We start from the raw sequence: 15,177 nt of genomic DNA on the forward strand, positions 1-15,177 counted from the left end.
ATACAGGCAGATCTTAACATACGAAGTACATCAGTGTTATAGAACATAGAGTGCAGAACAGTGTAACAGCTGCAAAGAACGTGTGGAGAGAATGTGAGAACGAGAAGGGGAGATCAAAATTAATATTGATATTCGTTCATAAAGTCTGATAACAGCAAAGAAGCTGTTCTTGAATCTGTTCATATGTGCTTTCAAACTTTATCTACTGAGTATAACCAGCTTGAGGGGTCTTTGATTATGGTCAGTTGCTTTCCCGAGACAGCAGGAAGTATGGTTGAAGCCAACAGACTGAAGGCTGGTTTGCATGATGGACTGGCCTGGATTCACAGTAGTTTCTTGCGGTCTTGGAGAGAGCAGTTGTCAAACCATGCCGTGATGCATAGACAGAATGCTTTCTACGGTACATCTATAAAAACTGGGAAGAGTCCTGGTGGACATGCCCAAATTTCCTTAGCCTCCATGGAAGTAGAGAGATTGGTGTGCTTTCTTGACCATCACGTCAACAACAGTGGACCAGGTCAGATGATTAGTGACCATTACTCCCAAGCACTTGATACTCTCTACCATCTCCACCTCAGCATTATTGACGCAGACAGGGGAGTGCCCTCCTGTCTGCTTCCTGACGTAAATGACCAGCTCCTTTGATTTGCTGACTGTCGTCATTACACTGTGCCACTAATCACTCAATCTCTTTCCTATATTCGGTCTCTTCAAATCGACCACAATGGTGGTGTTGTCAGCAAACCTGTTAGAGTTCGAGTGGAATTTGGCCACACAGTCACGAGTGTATTCGGAGCATAGCAGGGGGCTGAGTACACAACCTTGTAGGGCTTGTGTTGAGGATTATGGTGGAGGTGGTGTTGTTGCCCATCCTTACGGATTGCAGTTTGTGTGTCAGGAAGTCAAGGATAGATCCAGTTAGAGGGGGAAGCCGAGGCCTACGGCTCAGAGTTTAGAAATGAGCTTGTTTGAAGTTATAGCGTTGAAGATGGAACTGCAGTCAATAGGTAGGAGCCCGATGTTGATAATCCTCGTTATCCAGATGTTCTAGGGAATAATGCAGGGCTAGGGAGATGGCATCTGCTGTGGATCTGTCGCGCCAGTAAGCAAACTGCAAAGGATCGAGGCTGTTTGGTAGGCTAGGATTGATGTGAGCCATGTCTAACCTCTTGTAGCACTTCATAATTACAGACTTTGTAGCCACTGGGTGGTAGTCATTGAGGCATGCTGCATGATTTTTACACTACATAATGTCCGACAGCTATAAAAATGATCAGTTTTTAAAAAGAAAAAGCTGAAAAGTCAAAAGAGCATTCTTTGGATTCTTTTCTGCACGTTTAATTTTGGAAATGAGGTCACAGGATGAAAATCCAACCAGAGATAATGGATTTTATGTGCATAGTGGGCATTTTTTTTGCAGAGGAGTGATTAGGTAGAAAACGTTATACTTATTTACATAGAACAGCTTTAAGAAAAGGCTTTCTAACAAACTGAATAGCCAACAGACCAGGAAAATAAGCTGTCTATGCAATAGTAATGGTTGCTTGTCAATGCCAGCTGCAGCAGGCAAGCTTTTTATTCAAACAAAAACATACAGCTTAGGAGAACCCCAAACCACACTACCGCACGTAGCATATTAGCTTAACTATCCGATTCGACTTGGTCAGTGTATACGAAACAGATTTTGGGGCGTGAGAAATAATTGTGTAGATATCATTCTCCTGCTTCTCTACAAGACTGGACTATGCTTCTAAATACTCCATTGGCTTTAAATTGCTTTGGCACACCCCACAACCAAACAGGTGCACTCTCTTTCTCGTTTCATGAAGCTGGACAGCAGTCCTAGTTTTGAGAGTTTTGAGTTTTGAGAAATATTAAAATATTTCTTCTAATATGCCAGCAATACAAGTTTGCTTATTTACAACTTTTTCCCTTAAGTTTGCATTAGAGTTTTGGTGGACACAAAACAGAATGCTTTTGAAGAATTCACAATGCAGAGCCAAAGATTGTTCTAAACTTTACCATCCTCTGTGCAAGGTGGATGCAGCAACACAGAGAGAGAGCGCGAGAGACATGCACACGGACCGGCAGCTCTAACTTGCATGGTACAGGTATCACTTCCCTTGCCTTTTGCAATAACGTATCAATGCTTATTGTCTTGACTTACAAGAATGGAGTGTTGGATGGTTCATGGAACCGAACTCGGGAAATGCCCTCAAAAAAGGTATGGGGAGGAAGATTGGAAGAGAAAATAGTACATCCAGAAACAAGAGGGCTGTTTTGGAAAAAAAAGTTCCCTAATATAAAGAATGGACGTTACACGGATTTATGATGAGTGCAAAAGCCACAGTTCACAGAATACAGTCAAAATGTGTTCAACAAATTATCCAATTATACTTCAATGGGAAGCAGACCAATTAGACAGGAGATGTATTCCAGCCACTGCAATAATAGAACCACTCTTTCCCACAGCCACAATCTGCAAGAAAAATCTACCCATTCTATCAGAGAACAATGCCTTAAGAGCAGTTAGAACATCAGGTGTCTGTGTTGAGTATGTGAAGTTAACAAATCAAACCTACTTCCTTTTTGATCCTATAACAAGTTATTCAGAATCTCAGGTTTTCCCCAATATATACACTTCGGAGACAGTCCAAATTGAAACTGGCTTACCATGTTTGCCCGGTTAAGAGGCTGAGAAGAAACAGCTGGTCTCATCAGCGAGGCTGCTAGCCTGGTCCTCATTGGCTTCAATTTCTCAGATAAAAAGTCAAATCAATAGATTGCTTTAATTTATTTGGAAACTGTTAAGTAGAGCATATGGACAGACATATAATGGCACACCGTGTGCATCAAACTAGCACATGGTGAACAACTGCAAATTTCACAATGGAAACTAACCCACCGTAAAAACAGGGCTTAGGTTTGTAATATAGTTAAAAATCTAGAGTTTGGGAATGGTAACATTCCCCTGAAAGCCTGAACTGGTAAACCAGGTAAAAAGACACTAATATAGCTGTTGAAAAACTCAGCAATTTCCCCAAAATCCTTGCATTATTCCAAGCCTCAAAAACTGCAAGTTCAAGTACAAACATTAGGGCAGAATTCTAAAACTGGAAAGATCTCGACAGCCAAATCTCACCAACACTGCAGTTAGTTACGCATATGGTACATTAACCAAGCATCAACTAGATTTTGCAAATAAAAAATCACAACAATTTTTTGTTTTGCAAAACAGCCATCAAAAAAACGGCCAAATTAGACTCAAGTAAGTCAGATTCAAAGTAAACTTGTTGCTGTTATAAAAGTTTTTCTTTTCATGGACTAGAGTACGAGACACTGCATTGACTAGTGTTTCATGCTCGACTTCACAGAGAGGTCAAACACCCTCTAATGATACAGGTTGCTTGCATAAACTTAAGGACATGCCTAGCTTAAGACAATTAACCAACAGCAAAGGTCTCCAACAATAAAAAGTGTTGTACAATTTTAACTATTAAAATCTAGAATAAATTAGCCCCACTTTAAACCAAGCCAGAGTGAAAAGCTATACTCAGATGTATTAAGGCGGTGTTAAAATCCTTCTCTTCAAACTTCACTTCATTGCTTTTTTCGTTATTCTTTTATCTGGATCCTAGAATTTCAAGAATGTAATCTCCAAGCATCCTGTAATCCAATAAATGTTGGGAATGCACCAAGCTCAGCAGGGAATTGAGACCCAACTGTTGCCAAATGGTATTAAGACAAAAAGAAAGCATTAAGTGATTCCAACCGGGCAATGCAAAGATAAGGGTTGCATTCTACTTTGTCAACTCACAGAACAATTAAAGAGATGTTCAAATTAACAGTTTTAAATACCCTTTCAACAGCATAAACCTGCATCTAAATGCAAACAAAATACCCTGAAGAAAGGAAATAAAGATAAAAAGGAACACTTAAATATATGGGTGTACATAAATCAGATTAAACAAATGTTCAAGTCAACAGGCTAGATAATAAAATAATTAGTACAATGAAATACTGCCAGTCATTTAAGCCAAATATTATGCATTAAACGTAACATATAATATTTCTAGAACTGATTGAAAAATTGTCAAACTCAATTAGGGCTCAAGCAAAAACTTTTAGGCAAAGTATTAGGATCTCGTCTAAATCCCTGACAAGGGACTAGATTATATTTCATTGATGAAGCTAGTGGCATTTTTCTCCCCGATTGAAAAACAGTTTAACCACCCCTCCACCGCTCCCCCCCCCCCCAACTGCCATCATCGCCTCCACAAATTTCCTTTTACAAGCTATATTTTACACAAAAATACCTGACCTAATCTAAACACATTACTTTAATCTCCTGGCTTAAAAAAAATCAAGAAAAGGTTTAAAAAAAGTGTTCAAGGCTTTAAATAACAATTAGTGCAAAAAAGCACTTTAAGTGAAACATTTCGGTTAATGATGAAAAGATCAATGACTCATTGTCACTTTGGGCAAATACACCCAAGAACTGCAAATCATTTAGTTCTAAGCTTGCATTCCAAATATACAACAACTTTTTTGTTGTCTAAAAATCTAAAATCCACCCATTATATACAGTACGAAGGAAACTTTGCCGAGTCAAACTCAAAGCAAGCAGAATTTAAATGATGCAAAATAAAACACGCATTTGTCTACTACTTAAACAAATGCAAGATGAAGGCAATTGTTAAAAACTATAGTAATGTCAATTTTAAATGTAAAATCATAAGGTTAAACACAGTGAAATGCACTGTCAGATAGCATGTTCAATCTCTGTAAACAGAGCAGATTGGATCACCTGCTGGGGGCAGAATGCTAAAATCTCTGAGATAAACATCTGGTTTCCTGGTGTGCGCTTACACAATAACTGCAACTAGAAGGATTAAACACAGGAGGGCACCCAAGTCAAGCAAATAGTGCAAACAAAGTGTTTACAGGTAAAAAAAGGTACTGACACAGACATGAAATTCAGTATTACAACAATGGTTTAATTTCCAGTTTTTAAAACATTCACCCTTGCCAAAGTTCCAAGACCCGGTTGGGGCCATTTGTTGAAATCACTGACCTTTCCACCTATGGTACAAAATCCAGCTTTGGTTGATCGGGTGGACATCCTGTGTTTACGGAAGATAACGAGGCAAAGCAAATTTTGACAAGTCTCAAATTTGGTTCTTAGTCGTATGAACTTAAATTACAATACAAACTAACTCTAAAAACTGACAATATCAATAGGCTATAGGATGACTAACATCGAAATAGAGTTCTTCTCACGCAGAAACAAATTGCTGGAGAAACTCTGCAGGTCTGGCAGCCTCTGTGGGAAGACAGCAAATTTAACATTTCGAGTTCTGTGCCGCTTCATCCAAACTCAAGAGGATTAGCTATTATGTCGAGACATATCGTCAAAGAGCAAGGGCAGCTGTATGTAACTTGGGTATGCCCATGCTGACAGCAAGTGCCTCAGCTGGCAATTCTTTCATTCTCCCACGACATCCTTCATTTAAACTCAAAATTTTAAATGGGATAGGAGAGTAAAAAAAGGAGAAATGGTGAAATCTTGCCTATGGGAAAGCACTGACATTTGGAAGTCAAGTTGCTAGTAAATAAAAGGTGTACACTGTACAAACACCAACAGAAATACTCCCAAGTTTTTAAAACTCAGGTCTACAATGGATACCACCCACCTGAGACGAAATTGTAGATAATCACCATCATTGGGCTGAACCTGCTAGACTGGCTAGCAATTTGGTGCAGATAAAATTAAAGGAATGAGTGAGTGAGGAAAAGGAAAATTTTCAAAACCAAATCATATTCCAATTCACTCACAGCATTCCTATGCAAACTGACAATGCAACACAAATGTACTTGAGAGTAACAGAAACCCTACAATGCAGAAGGAAGCTGCTTCTCCATCAGGTCCGCACTGACCCTCTGAAGAGTATCCCACCCAGATCCAGCCCTCTACCATAATCCCATAGCCCAGCATTTCTCATGGCTAATCCAACTAGCCTACTTATCCCTGAACACTACGGACAACTTCAGTATGTCCAATCCAACAAACTGACACAGGGAAGAGTGTCTGTGTAGAGTTTGCACAGTTGCCTGAAGCTGGAATTGAACCTGGATCCCTGGTGCTGTGAGGCAGTAGTGCTAACCACTGAGTCACCGTGCTGTACACTTGTCAAGTATGACAATCGAACTCCAGTCGTGCCAAGGTTTGCAATTTTTCCATATTTATTCCCTTAATCATAACATGTGCCGAGTGATGTGATCAATTCAACAATTTGCATTTGTGCTGCTCCGTTAAACACTTAGTAAGATCTCAGAGCATTTCACGCGAGCATTATCAAAACAGCATATAAAAGGAGAAAGCAAAAGAGACAGGTGGCCTAAGATTAAAAAAAAATTAACAAGGTGTAGAGCTGGATGAACACAGCAGGCCAAGCAGCATCTTCGGAGCAGGAAAGCTGACATTTCGGGGCTAGATTTCTGAAGAAGGCTGTGGGCCCGAAGCGTCAGCTTTCCTGCTCGGTCTGCTGTGTCCGTCCAGCTCTACACCCTGTTATCTCGGATTTTCCAGCATCTGCAGTTCCTACTATCTCTGATTAAAAAAAAACTTAGTTTGGTTTTCAAATGGTGTCTTAAAAATGAGAGAGGTTTAGAGGTGTGGAGAGAGTCAGGGAGGGAATTACAGAGAGAATTTATTTTTTTAAAAAGTCAAAAAGAGGGCAAATAAGGCATGGGTGACAATAGCAGTGTGGTTAAACACCGGTTATGTTAAAAAAAAGATGACCAGAATTGGCTGTGTGGTGGTGGTATAGTGGCTATAAAATTTGTAGCCTATATGAAGATTAATGCCATACTGGCATTTGCCAGTTTGAGTGATCACTGAAGGACTTGAGGGTTAGGATACAAATTTTGGGTAAGCTCAAGTTTATGCAGAGTGAGAAGTTCAAGTTTCACAGCATGTAGATTACAACAATTTCTTTCTCAGCTGGCAAAGAGCAGATAAGTATTGACTCTAGTTGCAGCATGGTTTCCCAGCAGCTTCAGCAGCTCACTCAAGTTATCCTTCTTCTTGCATTAGTACCAAAGCACAGTCAAAGGTATGAGGCCACCAGGCGAGCTGAACACAATACTGTGAAGTCCAAACGGGTTTCACCCATGTTTCCAGCAGAATCATTGAATGGTGACAGCATTAAAACTTTAAAAATTCTTCCCTCCTTAGCCTTAGATCTAAATGAACTACCCTTCCCAATGATTGCACCATTCAGAGTAGAAGGCTGTTTATGAAATGCATCATGTTGCTGAAGCTACTTTTACATTGTCAGCTTAGTTCTGCTCGCACTCTACGCATGGACCTCACACAGCCAATGACAAACAAAGTAACTTTATGAAGTTGTCAAGGCTGGCAGCAGCAAAACAGCTTTTCCAGCAGCCAGCTTCAGCAAACCCAACAAGTTTACAGGATTTTTTTCTACATGTTCACAAGCATAGCACTTACCCAAATGAAAAACAGTTCAAATGATTTGTGCAATAACCTACTGGAGAAATTGCTTGCAAACTCAAAATTATCAGAATACTTGTACAACAGAGCCTGCAAAATCACATATTTAGTACAACCAGGATTCCAAAGCAATAGCTCATACATTGTGTTAAAAGCTACATAGTCAGAGGCATTTATAGTATTCTGAGTTAATGATACAAGGAAACACATTTTGCGCAGTGTGCAAGACAACAAGAAAAGGTTTTCTTATTGATGCTAACCTTGGTTAAAAAAAAGTCTAAAGCAGTTTGGATCCCTTACCGTAAAGGATTTTAATTTTAAGTGTTTTCAAAAATTATTTGCATCAGTATTTCAAAATTAAAACTAATTGAGACTATAAGTGTGGCTTAGAAAATGAATTAGTTCTTAAAAAAGATAAAAGAGTATAACTACTAACATTTTCTCAAGAAAGCTTTACACAGACTGTTGATGCCTGCTGAACAACTCAGAAGGATCCAGAAAAAAAGAGGCTGTCAAAAAGAGAAAGTTTTAAACAATGAACCCTTGTGCATTTTCAAAATCTTCAAGGAAAAAGTAAAGTATTAGACAGGAAGATTAACTCAGGAACTAGAATTGTATTTTCCTGGCAAGAGCGTCCAATGGACTCAAGTTGGTAAACAGGCTATTCCAAGTCATGCTTAACACAACCATGGTGTTAACAGTAAACTAAACAACGCAAAACCCTGCTGCCAAGGTCAATTGCTTGGGAGCCCTAATTGTTAGCTTGACATCAACTTGCCACCCAGCAGGCCCAAGGAGGCAAAGGTTACATCAGCAGTTTCATGAAGATGTTGGTGCTCTTGTAAAAAAATGTGCTATACAGTAACGACATTAAAAAAAACGAAAGAATGCAGACAATGGTTTGCTGAATCTTTCCTCAAAAGAAAGGCCCATTAAACAAACAAATACCTGCATTGGTTAGCTCAAAATAGCAGATGATTTGAATTAATTTATGATTCCAACAGATTTCATAGTTAGGCAGAATTAAAACTAAAATCCAAATCAAACAGATATTCTCTAAAAGAAAATGTCAAGATGTTCTCCGGATTTTGCCAGTAGTAACAATTTACATGTTTAGCATAGACCAATTAGCTTTAGAGACCATTTCAAAAACCTTTTTCATTGCTACAGATCTGCAGTGATTTTCCATTGGAATAATTCACACAGGAAACAATTGGGTTTGGTTTGAGGGATTAGGGATGGATTTATTCTACACATCCAAAATTAAGACTAATCTGGACAAGCAAATCAAAACATCATCCAACTTCTTCCCCAACTCCATGTGGACTGAATAGCATGTTAACTTAGTGGTGAAATCCTTTTTCAGTTTTCAAAATATTTCTTCAACAAAAATTTCAAAAGTTTAATAGTTTTCATGAAGGATTATCAAAAGAATTGTGTGAAAAATTAGTCAATTTACATTATTCAAAATAGCAATGCTCAATATTATGCTTTACTTAATCTCTTGCGGTCTACAACTTAAAATTTTTTTCGGCAGAACTGGTGAACCATATATGGTCAGACAAATAAAAACCATTCACCCTTGAAAGGAGTTGCAAGAATGATAATGTCTAGAATTAAAATTTAGAGTAAGGATATAAATGGGAAGTGAGGAAAAACATATCTGTTCTTGGAAGACATTTCCTGCCAATTACAGGCTGGAATGAAAGTTGACAAGGACAATACAAGGCTTCCAACAATCAACCTGGATTGATTTGATTTTAATTTTTTTTTGCTCCAAAAACTGTTTAAAGGTGACAATTTTCTCCTCTCTTCTTTCCCCATCCTGGAGGTAGTGCATCCATTCAATCTAATTATTATAAGGTTGATAACAAAAAAGGCAGCTTTATTTTTTTTGTAAACAATTGTTTAGAGTCAAGACAAAAACAATCCTAAAACTCCAGATAAAAACACACACCTTTTAGTTGATTAATGTCATGGGAAGTCCCACAATCCAATAATCTTCGAGACAGAAAAAAACCTTTAAAGTTTCACATTTCCAAGCATCTCTTTATTGCACCACAGCTGGCTAGATACAAAAGAATGAAAGGCTGTAGGAGAAGCAACATCTACAATTACTGCACATTTACAGAAAAAAAAAGTATTTTCTTCCAGATAAAACAACTCTGTCCTACTACTTGTAAATGTAGATTGTGGAAGGAAAATGACATCAAGTAACTTCACTGATCGTAACAAGTACGTTTTTGAAACGCCAGTTCAACTTCAGAGTTCTGTTTTCACGCTGCCTTCTCCTAAAGGCTGAATACAAAATTTACTTTGTAAACCAGTCCACGCTACAGAATTATATTTGTAACATTAGAACAGGCACTGAACTTGTGCTCTTCATATCTTGTATGAAGGTAAACTAGCTGATGGGAAAATATTATCCATTTTAAGTTAGTATAGGTTTCTGGGAAACCTGTGATTATTACCAAATTAAATTTAGTATTTGTTTCTACAGAAGCCTCCTTTCTCCTTTCAGAATGGTATTTACCATTTATACATTACCTTTAGTTTGAAGACTTTGATTAGTTCAAAAAAGAATTTTTCTTCTTTACCCCAACTTTAACAGTTTTGTTCCAAAATCAAAATCCCTTCATATTGAAGCTAACACTGCCCATTTAAAACATACTAAATAAGTTATGACACATCAGTAACGATGAGAGTTGGCTAATTCTACTCATTGTCACCTCTTTTGGTCACTCTGGTGCAGTTAATTTCCTTTCAAGTGAAGGAAGGGTACATCGCAAACAGCACTGTTTTTGGGGTGGGACTTCAAAATGTTGCTCTATACACATCACTTGCATAATCCTGAGCAACCATCAAATATACTTAGGGAAACCAATAGTTAAACCAAAAAAGTACCAGAAATGTCCCTGCAAATGCATAGTTTCAATGAAAAGGATAGCACACTGCTTTTTGTTAATTCCTTTCCTTAAAAAAAAGGAAAAACAAAAATACAAAATAATTCATCTATGCTCACTACACACCTAAAATTGAAGGAAAATCAAACTGGCAAGATGAAGAGGTGACACTAGATACTGCGCGTGCGCACACACACACAGCGACATCAGTTAAAAATTGAGAAAATTTCATGGATTGAGCAACAAAAGGAGTCTACATTTATTTACAATGAGTGAAAAGGAATCTTTTCTAAAATTTACAAGTTAAAGAACTAATGTTCTCCGACGTTTAAACTCAAGATATTCATGCCAACACATACCTAGGTATATAAACGAATTTCTGACTACAATATAGCTAGTATGCAAATCATCTTCCCCTTGCTGTGCTGCTCAACAGTTAGCCTCAGCAATATTAAAACTGAGGTCCCTGCACAACACAAGAAAATATCTGAATTATCTCCATTTGTATCTTTGTTCTAACAAGGACAATGGACAGTAAGAAGTAATTCACAAAGACTCCTGGGGCATCCTGAGTTTCTATTTGTTTGATGATGCTCACAATGCTGATATAATGGTTCTTCTTTTGTACTAAATTGTGTGAAATTGCACCATTTGGTCTTGAGATTGTTAGATAAAGCAAAAATCTTTAGGTTAACAATAAACCAGCATTACAATAACTGCAATTATCACTGTATATAGTCTTGGATAATTCTCCAATCCAAACAATGGTATCTGGTGCCTTAAACGTCCTTTTAATCAACAAGGAAAACAAAGTCCTAAATCACTTAGCAGCAATGAAATATTATTCTAGTATATTTACTGTTGTAATGTTGGAAAGTTAAATTTTGTAACTTGTTCAAATTTGCAAACAGTAAAAATCAAAAAAGAAATGATTTGAAGTAATTTAGACCAGAATGCTCATTTTGGTCAGACGTGGAATCATCCAAAACCAAACTGCATGAAATATTGTAACATCACTTGAGACGTTCCTTCCCCCTCCCCCATCGTGAAGAGTAAGGTGACCCTGAAGAAGCTGGGCATGTCAGCATTGAGATTTCCCCAATTAAAAATGTTGTGCACTAAAGACTGGGGTGCAGACATTTTTTCCCCCCCCAAGATCTTATTTACAATGCTACATCCATCTCAATTTCCCACTCTGGACGAAAAAAAAGTAATCAATTGGTGGATGCCTCACCAAAATATTATTACAGTATTTGTGTAACGCACTGTTGCTTTTCAACCTACTACTGCACCAGGCTACATTGCATTTTTGGCATTATCTTGTTATTGACTCTTAACGTTACATATAATTACACCAAACCAGACTAGCGCGAATTGATGCTCATCACACTGACATTAAAATTTCCTTCAAAGTAGCAAGCAGAATAAATTTGATTGTCGTTTAAAAATGGCTTCAAGCGTGATGCTGAAAGTTTAATGCAACCTCTCCACCACTGCTCTATGAAAACCCAATTTAACAAAGGTACAGATGATACAGTGTATCTATTAAGCAATCATGTCGAACATGGCAATACATCTTTGCACTGAGACTCACAACAGGCAAGATATTTTGTTTTTAAGTGTTCAGATGTTTTGCATTGGCTATCTACTTTTAAAGCTTGTTATATAGAAAAAATGCAAATGGTAATCAGCATGTAAAGTGCAGGCAAAGTAGCAACATAATTCTGAAAAAGAGAACATTTGTGCCTAATTTGCAAGTTTCTAGGCTTATCAATTTCTGACTATTTGTTCAAATTACTAACATGACAGCACTGTCAGTTGTGTTGCACTGTAAACATGACAGCTTTCATTATAACAAAGTTGCAGAAGGTATTACTATAAGTCAGGGAGAAAGAAACTACTTGAACCAATACATTCTAAAATATTTCATTTAATATCATTCCCTTCATGTTTAAAATTAATCTCAAAACTAGCCATTTATAAAACTGCTTGAAGAAATAAACTAATTATCAAATTCACACACCAAATTGATGCATACGTGGTAAGGGTACTGCTAAACAGAAGAAATCCAAAGGATCTCGACTTTAACCAGAGACCCTTCAATACAAGTGTCCCTCTCCACTCCTCTTCAACATATTTGTCCCTCCCTCTCTCTTCAGCTAGCTATCCTGTACATTTCTGCTGTCCAGTGCACATAGCAAGGGAAGGGACACTTGCTTTTAAAGCTGGCATGCAGATGAGCTCCTTTGTGAAAAGGGGATACCCAGGGTTTCACAAGCTTTTGTGCCATGTGTTAGTACACATACAAGCACTACCATTCCATCCCCCCACTTGCACTCAAGATATAAAGCACTGAAGTAGAAGTTACAGAATGATTCTTCAGAGCACATTAACATTCAAAATGGTTCTTTGAGGATTTGCCACTGCAAACAATGGGTGGGTCGCAGGACAGTTAAGCACTTGGACAATAACAAATGTCGGGGGGAGGGGGCAGAGTTCTACCACCAGCATAATTGTTCAGCGAGTAACTCTGTTTAATTTAATTTTACAAGCAAATGACTAAAAGTGTGTTGGTGAGTCTGGCCATCCATGCTTCTTGCACACAACTGCAATTAACTGCAATACTAATGGGTTCCAGCTGTATTACATTAGGAGAGATATAAATAAAACCCCATACCAGAGGAAAACGGGGGTAAATGCAGCAATGTTTTGCATTTGATAAAACTTGAACTCAGGAAAACGTGCATAAATATTTTTGACAAGTATCTTATATCAATACTCCCAATATCACTACAATAAAGATATTCAAAATGTTAAGCGTGGCTAAGATATTTTAATGTTCAGATATCTACTAACTCAAAAACTGCCACCACGTGCTCCAAATTAGATCTTCATCAATCATTCATGATGCAACGCATTTTTAAAACAATCTGCAGTTACAATTTTGCAAAACCAATTTAAAAAGGATATGTAATCAAATTTGAATGTTATCAGTGATAAACGGCAATACCGTTTTCAACCCAAGGCTAGAGGTGCAAAACAATAAGGCTGTGCGTGTGGCTTTTAAACAGTCTTTGATATCGTAGCTCAGTTCGATCTCACACCGATACACTCCATATTGATAATATGCTTGCAGCGGAGTACTGTATAACTCTTAAAAACAAGATCTGACTGACTCACGGATTAAAGTTTGCATAACCCATATAAATCCATACTGGCATCAGTAGACTGGAGGAATCCCAGGTCTCATTTTTTGAAGGGTTAACATTTAACCTGAATACCCCCTTGCAAAACAACTGCAACTTCTGTGACATTTTTTTAAAAAAAATAGAACAAATGCGTCCATTGAGTGGCTGTAGGAAGTCGGAAATCAAAGATGGCTGTAGGTCATGGCTCGGAGTCCAGGGTGATCGCGATCTCGCCCTATCCTCAGCACACAAAAAAACCCTACCACCACCTTTCAAATTAGAAAAAACCAACAGCTTTCTTTTTTTAAAAAAGTACCAGATAGAACCAAAAGTAACACTTTTTTTCCTCTTAAAGTTGTTCAATATGTTTTTTTAAAAAAACGATTTGAACATAAAACAATATCTTGACCGTTTACTGCAAACAAATCTGAATAGTACAATCGCGAAACATGATAAGCCTTTTAACAAGTTGCAACATCAACTGGTAGCTAGCCGCATACAGAAATCAACGAAGCTCGGAATGATTACAGAATAATCGAGAGGCATGTAAAAAGAGACAAAAATGAAATATATGCAACATAATTGTGACAAGATAAGATAGGATCTTCTTTGTGTTACATGTTGTAACTATTTATACCTACCTCGATCAATAGGAGTGAGTCACGCTAAGCGTGCGCATCAGACCCGTCCCATAATCGAGTCAAACATCGCCCCCCCCAAAAAAATGCCAGTTTTACAGTAAATCTGATCCCACAGATGGAGAATAAAAGTTTACTTAAATTGGAATGCAGGGGAAGCAGGATCTGCTCTTGGATTTTTTTTTCCCTGGGAGGGATTTGCAGTCGGTCAGCGGTCAGAGCCCGGGTCTTGCTCCCTGCGGCCACGGCAAGGACACAAGCGCTGGTCATTTTCTCCCCCTCCCCACTCCCTCTATCCCCATCCCAACTTTTATATTTGGAAAAGAATTGAACAACTTTTTTTTAAAAATTCTCCCTTCTATTCCATCCCAGGTTGTCCCTCAGTAATTAAACAGAAAGTATTCCCGATCTTTTTTCAGATCTTCGTAGCTGATAACCGGTTCAAAAAGATGTTACGATCCAAGGGGGTCGGAGCGGACACGCACTCCAGAGAGAAAACATATAACTATTTTCTTCAAGTAAACTGTTGATTAATCAAACAAACCACGAGAGATGAAACTAAAAGGTTTTCTCTAATATTCCATACAAATGCATCTTACCGTTTCCAACTATGAGCTGCTCATCCGAGTTGATGTGCTGGGGTTTCGCCTGCTTGCGACGCGACATGGTAGATGCATCAGTAACAAATACAAAAAAAATTCAAACAAATTCTTGGAGTTGCCAAATTACTCCATTAAGTGGAGTGCGCATGTGTCATGGTAATTATGATTATCAATAATGCATTGCGATTTATCATAGGCTCCTGACAGCTGATTGGCTTGGAGCCAAGTGCTCTCAGATTATTCAAATGAACGGGGGAGGCCGCGAACGCGCACGCGCCCCCCCCCCCGCCCACCGCTATTGCACTCTGGGGACTGTAGTCCTGGCTCGCC

General features: G+C 38.2%; 1 protein-coding gene across 1 annotated transcript in view; it reads right to left on the minus strand.

The window, feature by feature from the left end:
* Window positions 1-14,970, minus strand: part of sall4 (spalt-like transcription factor 4) — a 40,307-nt gene extending 25,337 nt beyond the window's left edge. Inside the window, exon 1 of the mRNA XM_048550564.2 lies at window positions 14,845-14,970. Within this exon, the coding sequence (XP_048406521.1) occupies window positions 14,845-14,911 (67 nt within the window). The 5' untranslated portion in view covers window positions 14,912-14,970. The remainder of the gene's footprint in view (window positions 1-14,844) is intronic.
* Window positions 14,971-15,177: the final 207 nt, after the last annotated feature.

The sequence above is a fragment of the Stegostoma tigrinum genome, chromosome 19 (assembly GCF_030684315.1).
Source record: "Stegostoma tigrinum isolate sSteTig4 chromosome 19, sSteTig4.hap1, whole genome shotgun sequence".
In the NCBI taxonomy this organism is placed as follows: Eukaryota; Metazoa; Chordata; class Chondrichthyes; order Orectolobiformes; family Stegostomatidae; genus Stegostoma; species Stegostoma tigrinum.